General features: G+C 45.1%; 1 protein-coding gene across 1 annotated transcript; it reads left to right on the top strand.

Moving 5' to 3' along the window:
• The first annotated feature begins 57 nt into the window (after positions 1–57).
• On the top strand, positions 58–14,506 carry frs2 (fibroblast growth factor receptor substrate 2). The gene is made up of 7 exons (XM_014473787.2): positions 58–1,248; positions 5,051–5,122; positions 5,193–5,284; positions 10,690–10,876; positions 12,646–12,780; positions 12,907–13,070; positions 13,204–14,506. Exons 3-7 carry the CDS (start codon positions 5,219–5,221, stop codon positions 14,248–14,250), a joined length of 1,599 nt encoding a protein of 532 aa, XP_014329273.2. The 5' UTR covers positions 58–1,248; positions 5,051–5,122; positions 5,193–5,218; the 3' UTR covers positions 14,251–14,506.
• The last annotated feature ends 221 nt before the right edge of the window (positions 14,507–14,727 follow it).

Raw genomic sequence — 14,727 nt, 5'->3', positions numbered from 1 at the left:
ACATTGGCACTGCAAAAATGCTCCAGTAGAACAGTAGCAACCCTGAAAAAACACTGTGAAACCACTGCAACAATACTGTAAGATTACTCTAACAAAAAATTAACTATGCTGTGTTATTTCTACAACAAAGCTGTGATAACACTGCAACAACTCAGCAAAGCTACTACAATAATGCCACAATACTAAACCAATAGTATGTGCCACTAATAGGAAAACGCTCTACAACACATTGTATCACCTTGCAATTTTCCCTGGAACAACACTGTAAAAATTATGTAACACTACAAAAACACTTTACCAATTATAAAACACAGTGACAAACAATGGAAATGCACAACAGCAAAACTGTAATGACACCACACTCCTGCATGTAGGAGTTGTAAAAGTACAATTAGCAGAAGTACATCACATCTGTTATGTGAAAAGGCTTGCCCCACATGTTTAGTTTGTTGTTGTGCTTCTGATGTATGTTACATTGATAGTCGTTGTGTCCCTATTCCATGTTATTATGAATCCTTTGTTCTGGTGTGTCTGTGACTATTATATAAATGTGGGTTTATGTGGTATTTTTCTGCTGTGTCACACTATGAGTCTGTTTTGCCTTTGAAATACTGTTGTATTACTAACTCTTGTGTGTGATTGTGAATCTGTCGTGTGTTATTGTTGATTTGTTGTCTGCTATTAGGTCTATGTTGTGTTATTAGGAGTCTGATTTATGATATGTCGAGAGTCCTGTGTGTTATTCTGTCTACCCTGTGTTATAGTAAGTGTGTTGTGAGTCATTGCGTCTCTGTTGTGTGAGTCTGTTTTGTCCTAGGCCCTTACCCTACTCTCTGCGCATGCGCTTCAGGCCGCTGCAGAGCCGGAAGTTGAGCAGTGATTTAGCCCCACAGACAGCTAGCAGCGGAAAGATTTAGCGAGTTCACAAAACTTATTTCTAGGCAGAAAAAGTTCTTTTCGAAGGAACCTCGGAGCTCATAGTGACCCACTACGGTCTCCCGATGGATTGTGACCGGTTCTGGTCCTTTATTTCCCGTGAAGAGGAGCGTTAGCGGCCTTTGAAAGAAGTTGTGATTGTTTTTTTGGCGCTCCAGCAGCGAACGCTAGCTGCTAACTGCTAACGCTTTCTGGACGGACAGAACCGAGCTGCTGGAGATCCAAAAGACTCGGACAGAACATAGCTCCTTCTCCGCCATCCGGAGGTCCAGAAGGTTCGGATGCTGGAAGTCCCTCCGCTGACTTACCCCGGTGAGTTTGAACTAAAGTACCCTAAGTTCACTAGCTATTGCTAAGAAGCTGCTGCTTACTAGCTGCCATTACAGAAACATCTCAGGGAAGTTTCATCTGCGTGACCAGAATCCCTCAAACTAACCCAGCTTTGTGTACTGGTCACACCTGGCCAGCAAAGGCTAGTGAGGCTACTTAATGGCACCCAAACACGGAACATGTCGTGTATTTGCACGGACAAAACCAATTACAGTAAAAAGAAAATCCGAACACCCGCACTGATAAATAACCTGTCAGTGACTCAAAGCTTCTGGCTGATTGATTGATTTACTGACTGATTGATCCACAGGTGATGAATGGCTGATACTGGCGTTGGTGTAATGTCTCAGTGACCTGGTCAACTACCTCAAACTACAAACAGCTGCACCTTTTTAATTCAAAATCCTGACTTTATTTATGTAATCAATAATCTATGATCAAATCAGATGCTATGGATTTGGGTCCAATATCGAAAACGAGAGCGTTTTAGTCGGTTAAAGGGGAAAAAAGTAATATTCTGTTTTTGTTTTTGAGTTGATTTATATAATTGTTTACAGGTTTTTGACGAATTGTGAATAATTTTTATATGATATTTGCAGGAGAAAATAATTACAAAGAAACTTAAATATGATTACAATTTAGATTATATTTATAATCACACATGCTTTTGTATATTGCAATAAAGATGCATAATGATGGCTGTGCAAACTAACAACTTAAGCTGAAAGGGCATTAAAATAACTTAATAACGATACCAAGATCAGGCAAGATAAAAGTAAGGACAGGTTGTGGTTTAATTTGCCCCCCTGTTTACACTAAAATATGTGACAGAGTCACAAAGAATTGTTCAGTTTTGAAACTTTTAACTAGAAAAACTGACCTGAAATGTTCAACAAATAATCTTCGAAGCTTCTGCCATTTATTTTGACAGGCAAACTTTTTTAAAAAATTGACTCGTTTCGGTCTTATTCAGCTCAAAGGTCACTTTTGTTGCTTTAATATCTTCAACTTGTAACTATAGATCATATACTGCTGTGTAACAGGTATTGAAGTTGTATTATTTTTAAATTGAATATTATTACAGTTAATCCCTGAATGTAAATTATACTGTTTCACATTTTGTATGGACTGTAGATTTTAAGCATTTGCTCGGAAATGTAATGTGTTGATGTATTTCGTTACTTGAACATTAATTGGCGCACATTTGCTTATTTTCAGGTGACTCAGACGTGGTTTTGTTGAAAAACTTAATAAGCCCCGATTATGTCGCTAATAGGAATGAATGACATGGATAATAATTACACTATGGGTGTGTTTATGTTATTATTGAGAGTTCTTGAAAACTGAAATCTTGCGATGGTAAATTAAAGGCTGTTTTTGAGGGGGCGACACCGCCAGTAGCATAATGGCAAATCTAGTGATTGGAGCTCAACCTGCAGCCGCAGACTGACTCATACTGACAGAGCTACCATAAGTCAGATGCTTTCTGTAGATGTGACTAAAGTCGATTAGCCTTAAATGCTGTGTACACTTGAAATAATCAATGGAACCGAAAGATTTGAAGGAGGAGCCTTTAGGGAGTTTCCCTAACGTCTTCCATGAAATACATTTGTCACACGCTCTCATGCAGGTGAGATAGGAAAATGGAAGACATTTTATCAAAATGTTATCTTATTATTTGAGAAGTTTGTCAGAATGAATTAACAAATGTTTTAAACTGAGTTTTTGTAGTTTTAGTTATAATTATTAAATTGTTATAGAAAGAGTTAAGTGTTGGTTGTCTGCTCAGGTTTGTAGAACAAATTTAAAGCTAGGGTCATATTGATTATGAGGTGACACCTGATCACTGGATAAAGGGAAACTTGTCCCTGTTAAAGTAAGTATTTTTTCCCTCCATGAATATGATAGCCCCTAGTCTTTCTGTGGATTTTCGCATCTCAGTAACTAAAATCTGTTAGCAGAGAGAAGAGGACTGGGAAAGTAAATCCAAGAAGTTGGATTTATCAAGAGTTTGAATGCATTGAACGTAAGATAAGACGAGCACAAAGCATTCAGTTTACAGGGACTCTGATGTGAATGCCCTCAACTTATGTGTAGGGTCAGAGAAGAAATATGAGTTATTAGTAATCAATATTGTTATAGCAAATACATCAAAAGTATTGCAAATTTGCATTTTCTTAATATTATGCTGTCCTACAGCCTACCAAATATTGGATCCGATTTTGATGTTGCTCAGATTCACATTTCAATGCTAGTTGCAATCTTAATATATTGTGCAGCTCTAGTTTACATGTGCATCAGTTTGTTTGTAGGTTTTGGTGGTTGTCGTTTCAGTGCTGGATGCTGCTCTTCGACAGAAGTCATCGATTGGGCTGGTGAAAAATGAACAAAAAAATCTTTGATCAGAATGAGTAAAGATGTATGTGCGTTGTTGTCTCTGCTCCGTTTGGGAATGTGTTTACCTGAGCTGCAGAACTTAAAGATGCTGTTAAAATATTCATCTTATTTGGGTAAACAGACATGAACTAGGACACATTGCATCAGAGCTGTGAGGAAGACTGTCCCTCGTTAAGGTGAAATGAATAATCTTCATTTCAGTTTTGCCTTCTCTTAGATATATGTGAAATAATAGTCTGTTTGACCAGATTCATTACAGGATGGCACATTTCTCCAGTCTAAAATCCATCTATGGATGTTGCTTTTGAAGCAGTGTAAGAATAAAATTAAGCAGCAGATTACTGGTGAAACTGGCTCAGATCATAAACTCCCTTCATGTCTGTCACTTAGGGATAAATATCCACATTTTCAGGCCAGTGTCTTGATTTAAAAACCTACCAAAGAACATATTGCAAAACTTCTCAAATATTTGTTTTACTTCAGAGGAGATTCTGCATCAGTTTGCAGCGAGATGGAAGAAATTCACAGGCTGAATTTGTTTTATCGCAGCAGTTCTGTGTCTGCTACTCTAGGTCTTTCTCCATCTTATCTAAACCCTGGCTGGCCAGAAAGCCATCTTGACATCTCACTATTCCACCAGTAAACCACCATGTCTTCCAGTAAAAGTTTGATGCTCCCTGTGGGTTTTTAAAGAAAATCAAACACCAGGAAGATAGTTTATTTCCACAAATCCATTATTTATTCTTGTGTAAAGATGGATGAATATCACCACTCTGATTTATGTACCGTGTTAGACAGCATCCTTTGTTTTTGAATGCTCGTCCTTAACAGTCCTTGTATACAGATGATCTAAATTCTGCTTAGGCTCCGATTAACAAACACCAACTGATTAAACACCTGACAGACTTATGAAAGGAGTCAAAAACAGCACTTTAGTCAGGATTTCTAAACACCAGCTGGTGATTTTCAATAACCCTACAAAGTTTGAGTTGCAAGCAGTGTTTTGGTCAGGATTTAGAAAATCCAGCTGCTATTTGTGAATTATCACTGCAGTCCTGTTCAGTTCATTTCTGATTGATTTATAAACATATTAAAAACCCCAACAATGATTGTGTTGTATTTAGTATGTGGTGTTGATATTAAACGACAGGAAGATTAAATGTTGTTCCAGATTTCATTCACCTTTTTAAGTACGGTATGCTGAAACTCAACATAAATGTTGTTGGCTTGCATATGGAATTTGCAGCATTTTTTGCCTTGGTTTCTGACAAGATTTATTCTTAAGAGGCTTTCTGAAAATGGATAGAACTGACTTATAAGAAAACCAATCAGACTGGGTGAGAAATGTCCCATTACTGAACTAATTCTGTCCCGGTTTGATCCACAGAGCTGCTGTTTCTCCCTGCAGACCCACTAAAGCTCTGATGATGGAAGCAGAGCTGCTGGAGGCTGGATCTAGGTGAGTTCCCCAGCAGTGTGATGCTACGATGGCCTCTCAGGTTCCCCACTAAAGGTTTCCTCTGTTCCAGACGTCAGATGGTGCTCTGAAGAAGCCATGGGTAGCTGCTTAAGCTGTCCAGAGAAAGAGTCAGTTCCAGATAATCATCAGAGTAAATTCAAGGTGAGTTCCTGCCTCTACCTGCCCGCCTCCCCGCCCACGCCCTCACTTACTCACTAATGACCGTCCCACGCTCTTATTTCACAACCGGTGGTTCCTTCTCTCCTGTTCTACCAGTGAGAGCCAGACATGTTTAAGCTGTTCTCATTATTAGGTGGATAGAGCAGGTGAGTCACCTGGAGCTAATTCGTTAACGGAGCGGCGTTATAAATCAGTTTTCCTGCATTAACAGCTGATTAGTGTGTAGGAAGTAGCTGTGACAACTCATGTTGAACCAGCAAACATGGAGTTGCTTCAGCTATGTTCCTGACATCAGATGTTCTTCATCTGTGGATGATTTAGCGTGTTTGATGCCTTTGGAGTTCAGATGATCTTTACACAAGCTGCAGCTTAGAGCCGTTGGCCCTGATGGTTCACACAGACTGTTTTTGAGCTGTCTCAGTATTTATATTTTGGATTTGAATTAGTAACCAATATTCTTCACGTGGTGTCCCTCTACTTTCATTTACATCCCTCAGATGATTGTGAAAGTGATTAGTGATGGAAATAAAATAAACTTTTAAAAGTTTGAGATTTCTCAACCATTTTAAAGTTACTCAACCTTTTAAAACCTCATTTTTATTTGCTATATTTTTGGGTTGAAACAATGAAACTGATGGACAAAGGTTACATCATCACTAATGTGTCAAAGGTGGAGTCTCTTTTATATTATAGATCTGTATAGGACTGGAAAATATGGCTGAAAAACGAAAGTTACATATAAGTAACTACGGTTCTATGAATCCCGGATGACCGCCAGAGGGCGGTGCTGAAAGCACTGAATGTTCCCTTCGTGCATGCGGCGTTCGAGCAATAATATCAACAGAGTCACACCTGTGACATATCAGATGATCAATCAGAGGCTATATAGCATGACGTCATCCGAAGCTCTGTTCCTACTGAATCTTCTAGCGAAATGCAAGGAATCTGAGTGATAGAGAATCTCTGGCTGTCATCCGAGATTCATAGAACCGCAGTTACATACGTAACTTTCTTTCTATTGAAAGAAAGCCTACTGACTGCCAAAGAGCAGTCAGTAGGCACTGAATGTTTAATACCAGCGATGTCACAAGGAATCCTGAGCACATACCTTACTGAGAAGGCCCAGAGGACCCTGGTAAAAGAACCTGGTCCAGAGGATGAGAGGAGGCCACATTCACATTGTAAAATGTAGTGAACGTGCTCAGAGAAGCCCATGATGCAGCAGCACATATAGCCTCCAGTGGAACTCCTCTCAAGGTTGCCCAGGAAGTGGAAACGCTCCTGGTAGAGTGTGCCTTCACGTTGACTGGCCGGGGGCGGCGCCCTACAGCGTAGGTGTGGCAGATGACATCCACAATGCAATGGGAGAGACTGTTTGGACAGAGGACAACCTAATCTAGGGGCCCCATAACACAAGAACAGCTGGTCTGAGCGTCTTATAGCAGCAGTGGCTGCAATATATGCCTCCAGTGCCCTCACTGGGCACAGTAACTCAGAACTATCACCTGCTTCCCCTGACATAGGCTGAAAATGCGCCAATCTCAATGGTTTGTAACAATGAGAATGAGAAAACACTTTAGGGACAAACGCCGGGTTTGGCCACAAGGTAACACCAGAGCCATCTGAACTCCATCTGAGACATGATGGGTTGACAGAAAGAGCATGTAGCTCACTGACCCTCTTAGCTGAGACAATAGCCAACAAAAGCAGTCTTACATGACAACCATTTGAGATCTGCCTGAACCAAAGGCTCAAATGGAGGGTGGCACAGAGCACTGAGGACCAAGGACAGTGTGTGGGAACCATGGCCGTGCCGGCCAATATGGAGCTACCAGCAACATCCTGTGGCCCTCCTCGAGAACTCTCTGAAGAGTCGGCCAAATCAGGGAAAGGAGCGGAAAGGCATATAGGAGGACCCTGGGCCAAGGATGGGCCAAGGCGTCCTGGCCCAGTGCACCTGCAGCCCCTGTAAGGGAAAACCATAAAGGACAATGAGTCGACTCCTCTGTGGCGAACAGGTCAACCTCTGCCTGACCGAAAAGGTCCCAGATCAGGCGGACTATGTTGCTGTGGAGGGACCACTCTGCCAGAACTGGCGCCTGTCGGGAAAGAGAGTCTGCTACTTAGTTGTGCAGTCCTGGCAAGTACACCGCCTGCAGGGTGGATAGGTGAACAGATGCCCATTCCAGAAGATCCCGGGACTTCTTCAGAAGCTGCGCTGACCTGGTGCCACCTTGGTGGTTGATGTGGTAGACAACAGAGGTGTTGTCTGACCGAATTAGGACATGTCTCCCCTCCAGGTGGGGCAAAAAGTGCCTGGGAGCCAAATGCACAGCATGCAGCTCCAGCACATTTATATGCTTGGAGCAATCCTGTGGACACCAGTGGCCCTGAACTGCCCTGTGTTGCCATACAGCGCCCCATCCCACTGAGCTGGCATCTGTCATTACCACTTCTCTACGACACACAACCACCCCCATAGACATAACCCTGGGCAATTAGGCCCTGTTTCTCCATAAACTCAGGGCACGAAGACATGGCCACATTACCACAAGTTTACAATGCCTGTGTAGCTTGGCATCCAGGCACTAGCTGTTGATCTCCTCTGCAAAGGGCACAGTGACAGCAGACCTAAGGGCACAACCCGAGTAACCGATGCTAGTTTGCCCAGCAGCAGGAAGGCGATGTAAGGAAGCTGCCTGCCCAGCCTGAATCGACTCACCAGCTGGGGAATGTCATCCACCCTCTGGACAGATGGGTAGGCTGTCATGGAGGGAGAATCCAAGAGCACCCCAAGAAAAGTGGCTGTCTGCGATGGAATCGGACAACTCTTCTCCAAGTTTACCTTGAGGCCCAACCAGGATATTTGAGCGAGCAGGCGACTCGTATCACGAGATGCATGCTCTCGAGATGGGACACAGAGAAGCCAATTATCGAGGTATGGCAGAACCTTCATGCCGCGGGCCTGCAGAGGAGAAAGGGCTGCCTTCACGTACCGAGTGAAGACCCTCAGCAAAAGGGAGAGGCCGAACGGGAGCACACGGAACTGCCAGTGGCGACCCTGATAGGCAAACCTGAAAAAACGGCGCAGTAGGTACATGAAAGTACACATCTGTAAGGTCGATTGATGTAAACCATTCTTTGTCACAACCCAAAGAACCTCTGCCGTCGTGAGCATGTGAAATGGCAGGACCTTTAAATACTGATTGAGTCCCCTGAGATCCAAAATGGGACGAAATCCGCTTGTCTTTTTTGGCACAAGGAAATACGTTGAATAGTAGCCTCTAGGTTGCCGCAGATGATCCACTGCCTCGATTGCGCCCTTGGCCAGGAGGGCGAAAAGCTCCTGGTCCAGGGCTTGAGCTTTCACCAGGTCAGTGATGACGGTCACCCTGACCCGGTGTGAGATGTGAGGCCGCCGTCGGAACTGTAGCTGGTAACCGTGGGTCAGAGTGGCAACCACTCATGGATCCACAGCGAGAGCAGCCCAGTAACTGAGCTGCTAATGAGAACAATATCCGACGGCCTGCCTGGCTGCCTCACTTTCTCTCCCCACAACCCCTAGGTAATCTGGGGGGGCGGCAGCCAAAGTCTGTGGCCTGGGTGTGCCTGGTTGGTTGTCGTTCCAGCACACGAATCTGTGGGTCCCTGCTGTACCGCACGAGGGTAAAACCCACCAGGCCAATCACAACCCCTAGTCGGGGCCAGCCGATGGGTGCCTCGGATTATGAGGAGGAGGGGGCATACCTCTGCTGAGGCCTGAAAGCTGTTGTCTAGTCTTCCGCGCCTGAACAGTTCGTTGCAGCGCTTCCAAGGCAGCAGAACCGAATAACTCCCCTGCCACCACAGGAACACTGCGGAGGGTCCTGCGGCATGTTTCAGTCAATGTGGGCTGAGCCAGCCAGACCTATCGGCGAGCCTGGACTAGAAAAGACATCACACGCCCAAGCTCTCTGGTCATCAATGCAAAGGCCGGAAGCGCTGCATTGCTAAAGCCAATAGCTGTATCTGCCCCACTGGTATCCTGAAGGGATGCAGAAAGGGCAAACATTAGGTGTGCCAAGGAATTGTCAAGGCGGCCGGCACGTGCTCCAGCATTATACGCTTTACAGAGAAATCCGTCTATAATATGACGTTGAGCATGAATGCTCACCTTTAGTTAAGGTCCAACATGTGTACAAACACAGTGGTTGTAAGCTGCGAGTTGGGAAAGGTGGCGTTAACGCTGTCATCCCCAACAAACAGTACCTTGAACGAAGATCCGTCGCAGCCCTAGGAGGACAATAGACTGCTACTCCGGCCAACAGGCAGTTGGGCGTCTAACGACTGTGAAAAGATCCAGAAATTCAAAAGGCTGATGCCATACAAAGCGAACCGCACGTGAGAAGAAAAGAGGAACAGAGCTTTGTCATGCTATATAGCCTATGATTGATTCTCCGATATGTCACAAGTGTGACTCTGTTGATATTATTGTTCGAACGACGCATGCGCGAAGGGAACATTCAGTGCTTTCAGCACTGCCCTCTGGCGGTCAGTAGGGATTCATAAAACTTATCACAACATACATAAGCGTGTCATATCAGTCAAGATCTGTAATTATTGATTCGTTTTTTGTTTTGAATATGTGAAATGCTGCCAGACTGGTGGCATGATCTCTGCTTCAGTGAATCAGATACAGGTCAGGGTTTAATTCTGTTGATCAACATTGTTCCCACTTTTGACAGGAAGTGGAGCATTGGGCTCTTCCGCACTCTTGTTTGTCTGGGTGGGTTGACTGTAAGCTTCCCACCTATCTCACTGCCTTCTGTGTTGGGACCAATCAGATGTGTAGTCAGAGCCAGGCATGATGGGATTGTGATATGATGTGCTTCAGGCAGACAGGCTTCTTTCATAATTTCAGATTGTTCAGGAACACCTTGCATGTCAGGGACTCTGAACACTCGTCTCATGACTTTACCATGCACACTGCAGACGCTTTGAAAACAATCGGATACTTATCCGTATTTACACAAATAGAAGTGGCACAAAATAGATTTTTTTGTGTCTAAAGATCAGCATTGGACCTTTTAGACTGCCATGAGAAAATCTGATGTGGGCAAAAAAAAATCTGATTTGGGTCGCATTTGCCTGCTGTGTGAATGTATTCAATAGCCATTGAGTCCTTTAATATGAACTGGTGTCAGCTCAAAAAGCTTCAACAGGTTTCTTCTTCTTGTTCAGATGACATATCCTCAAAACAAAATAAATATGACTATCTGAGGTGGAGTTCTGCAACAAATCAACATGATGATAAAATTTTCGTTCTGTTTGTTTTTGTGAAATCGCTGAATGCTAGAACTGCTCAGCTCTGTAAAGTTACAACCCTGCGTGTGTTTTTCTGCTGCCAGGTGATCAATGTGGACGATGATGGGAACGAGCTGGGCTCAGGCGTGATGGAGCTGACTGAATCCGAGCTCGTCCTCCACACACATCGCCGTGACGATGTCAGGTGGCCCTACCTGTGCCTGCGGCGCTACGGCTATGACTCCAACCTGTTCTCCTTCGAGAGCGGCCGTCGCTGCCAGACCGGCCAAGGTACGTCTGTAAAATGAACTAATCAGAACAAACCTGCCTCTGGTGGTTTCCTTTACATGAGAAAATGTGTACTATGCAGAGGAGTCTTAAGGTTGTGTCTTTTGTAGAAGGTCTTGTATCTGTTTTACTTGACATAAAGATGATTCCAGATGTTTAGGGGTCTCTTCAGACACAGGAGGTCTAAAGAAGCAACAGAGGTTCCGCATTAGCGTTAGGAAAGGTTCTTATTGTCTCAAGGAGCTACACAAACATTTCAGTGTGACAAACAATGCCCCCTGCTGCCCAATCACCGCAATTAGAGATGACCCGACCAAGAACTTTTGATTTTCAACTCTGTCTTATAAGCTTAAATATCTAAAGACGCTGTTCACTTTTGATTCTGAGTGTTTATACTAAAAGTTTCATTGTTTATCATTTTCCTTAAGCTAAAAGTTTCATTGTTTATCATTTTCCTTAAGCAAAGTCAAAAACATGTTATGGCACCATTTGCATCACAAGCGATCAATGTTTCCAGACACTCCATGGTACAATGTGTTGGAACTCCAGTAGCACAAAATAAACAATGTTCTGGTATCCAGTTAACCTGATATTGCTGCTGAAGCTCTTCATTTTGTGCTCTGGTGAACTCATGAATTTTATTCTTACTATAATAATCCAACATGACTTCCCCAAATTTGAAATGTTTTTACAAAACACAGCCATATCCTATCAGATCCATTCTCCTTTTCAATCTTTCTAAGGAAGGTGATGATGAGGAGCAGAGAGCTCTGTCACAACAAGCTCCACCCTTTTGGTTACACTTTGAGCAGTTTCCTCATCAAAAAAATACACCTAATATATTTGAAACATTTGATTATATAAAACCGCTGTCTATTTTATTCTCGCAGCATGTTTGGATGAATAGTAGTGGTGCAAATCTGATTCGATTACATTATGATGTGATTGCAAACTGACTAATGACACACCCCAACAAATACATCAGAGCAATCTGTACCTCCCACTCTTAGAAAACGTTTTTTTGGATCTCCGCATCTTTCAAATTAGCTGGCAGCTAATTTTTGCCCACATTGGAGCTGTGGGAGGAGATGACGAGGAAACCTGGAAAAGAATGTTGAAGTGGAAAATGTTGAGGTTAAAATTGCACTGTGTCTCTCCTCCTGCACGCTCTCAGGACCATGGGCTGCTCAGGGTTAGGAGGGGGTCGGTAAGTCTCAGACCGGATGGGGGTGATTGGCTGATCAGTATTGATTATGCTGTGAATACACAGGGATCAATAATTGTGTTTGTGCTGTGTTCCCCACAGTCTCCTGTGTGTTTCATGTCTTTTCCTTCACCTTGTCTCAGGTGTAGAGACCAACTTCACATCATCTGTCAATTGTCTTATTGTCACTCAGTTGTCATATGGATCTTTAGGTTGTCCTCCTGTCTGACCACTCAGAGTGTTGGGCTAAGGGTTTTGATTCATATCAATAAACTATAAACTGGAGTTTAGATGGTGACAATAGGAAATTCAACAGAATCCGGTTCCCAGCTGCTTTCTATGGACTTGAACAGGTTCTGTTCGGTCTCATAAAGGAAGGCGGATATGGATTACCATATGGATTCTTGTTATATGTTCCTTTGAGCTCCAGTCAGCTGACCAATTATCTCAAAGCTCCTACTCTTCCTGCTCCTTGTCTCTTCCAGTTAAACGCAGTGTGTTGTGATTTCTGTTTCTCCACCGTGGTAAAATCATTGTCTCATTTTCTCCAATCTTTCTGTGCTTGCAGGTATATTTGCCTTCAAATGTTCTCGAGCTGAAGAGATCTTCAACATGCTGCAGGAGGTGATGCACAATCACAGCATCAGTGTGGTGGAAGAGGCAGTTCTGGACCCCAACCAGCAGGGGGCGCTCACTCCTGCAGGTGCGCACATACACCAAGTGTAACCTGATAAGTCCTGTAATCAGGAAATGACTATTTCTGCTTTTGCATGTCAGAGGTCATACAGTACTTTTGTTAAACGGGTGTGTTGTTGTCTTTTGGCTGCAGCTCTGGGTTACTCGGTACCTACGGTGCCCAATGGGGTGAGTCGGCTGCCCTCAGTGGGAGAGACACCGTCTCACCCATCCACCCGTCACCCATCTGTGGCCAGCACCCGGCTGCCATCTGTGGGAGAGGAGTCCACACACCCGCTGCTTGTGGCTGACGAGGCGGTAAGATGAGTGCCTGTTGACCTCACGATGACTACATTCACTTCAGACAGAACCTGAAGTTCACCTTTTGCTAGCGAGACCTGGACCTGATATTGTCCAGCTGAGACTGATGCTGTCGCTTTCTGTGTTGCAGGTGCACACCTATGTGAACACCACGGGGCTCCTGGAGGACCAGCCCAGCCCGCTCACTGTCGTCACCCCCCTGGAGAGCCCCACCTCACCACAGTCTCAGTGTCCTCCAACCCCGCCACCTCCTCCCAGGGCCCGTGTGGAGCCCGTGCCCCCCGCACCTCAGCCGGAGCCCCAGGTTCTGCTGGAGCCTCAGGGGGTGCGCTTTGTGCTTGGCCCCACCCCTGTTCAGAAGCAGCAGATGGAGAAAAAGAGGCAACAGGAGCTGCAGGAGGCCGCCGAGCTCCGAGAGACTAACGGCCCCATCCCAACCCCTACCCTGGCCGAGCTGCCAACCCCGCACTCCAATGGGTCCTCCTCCAACCCCGCCACGGCTCCCCGTCGCCACCGCCCGGCTCCCCTAACCCCCGACTTGCAGAATGTCAACAACTCAGCCCAGCGGCGCACTGCTCTGTTGGACTATGAAAACCTTCCAGCACTGCCGCCGGTTTGGGAGGCAAGGAAGCCAAGTGCTGAGGAGGAGGAGAGCACTGACAGCGGTCTGAAAACACCGTCGCTCAACGGATACAACCACCACACCACCCACAGCCTGCTGCAGCACTCCTATTCCCACCCGCTGTCCGCTGTCCTCGAGCCCTCGCACAACTACGTCAATACAGAGAACGTGACTGCGCCGCTCAGCGCGCACCGGCCCGACACGGCCCGCCGACGCACCGACGGTCCGACCATTTTTAACTTCGATTTCCGCCGGCCGCCGCTGCCGGGCCATATGGAGCCACCTAAAACTCTGAACTACATTGAGGTGGAAATGGACAGCGGCGGCGGCGGACACAAGGGTACGTCGGACGGCAGCAACCCCCACACGCCTCGCACCCCCACCTCCCCGCTGCCCCCGACCACGCCTACACGGCGCACCGAGATGTATGCTCTCATCGATATTGAGCGCACCGCCGCCATGTCCAGCCTGCAGAAAGCACGGCCACGAGACGACGGCACGTCTCGCAAGACGAGACACAACAGCACGGAGCTTCCCACTAAGAGTGCCGCATGACTTTCTGTGGCAGGTACGGAGCCGTGCATGGACTCCATTCAGACAGGAGCTGTCCACCTGAGGAGGTGGACTGGTACTATAGCAGATGTAATACCTCTGATGATCATGATGTAACAGACTGCTTTCATTATATGGTACATGTCAGTATTACTGAACAAACATTCCAGTTATCCTTTTGTACGAGTCACTGTGCTGCTGTAAGATGACACATGTACAGTAGATCTGACAATAAATGTCTGCTTTTATTTGTACTCGCTTTCGAGCGCCTCGCCTCTTCTATCACCATTGTCATTCCCACACACCAATCGAGTTTATTTGTATAGCACAATTCAACAACAAAGCAGTTCAAAGTGCTTTACATCATAAAAATACAAAAATCAACAATTGGAACATTAAATTTTTCTAAGTGCCATCATTAAACATCAAAAGGCTGGTCAGTGTTTCATTTAGAATGTTTCAAAAGCAACTCTAAACAGG

This window comes from Xiphophorus maculatus, chromosome 2 (genome assembly GCF_002775205.1).
Source record: "Xiphophorus maculatus strain JP 163 A chromosome 2, X_maculatus-5.0-male, whole genome shotgun sequence".
Taxonomy (NCBI): domain Eukaryota; kingdom Metazoa; phylum Chordata; class Actinopteri; order Cyprinodontiformes; family Poeciliidae; genus Xiphophorus; species Xiphophorus maculatus.
This window is presented reverse-complemented; position numbering and strand designations above follow the sequence as displayed.

Coding starts and splice junctions, on each gene's coding strand:
- frs2 (XM_014473787.2), top strand. CDS start 5,219: ATGGGTAGCTGCTTAAGCTGTCCAGAGAAAGAGTCAGTTCCAGATAAT. Junction 5,285..10,689: donor ATCATCAGAGTAAATTCAAG/GTGAGTTCCTGC, acceptor TTCTGCTGCCAG/GTGATCAATGTGGACGATGA. Junction 12,781..12,906: donor GGGGGCGCTCACTCCTGCAG/GTGCGCACATAC, acceptor TTTTGGCTGCAG/CTCTGGGTTACTCGGTACCT.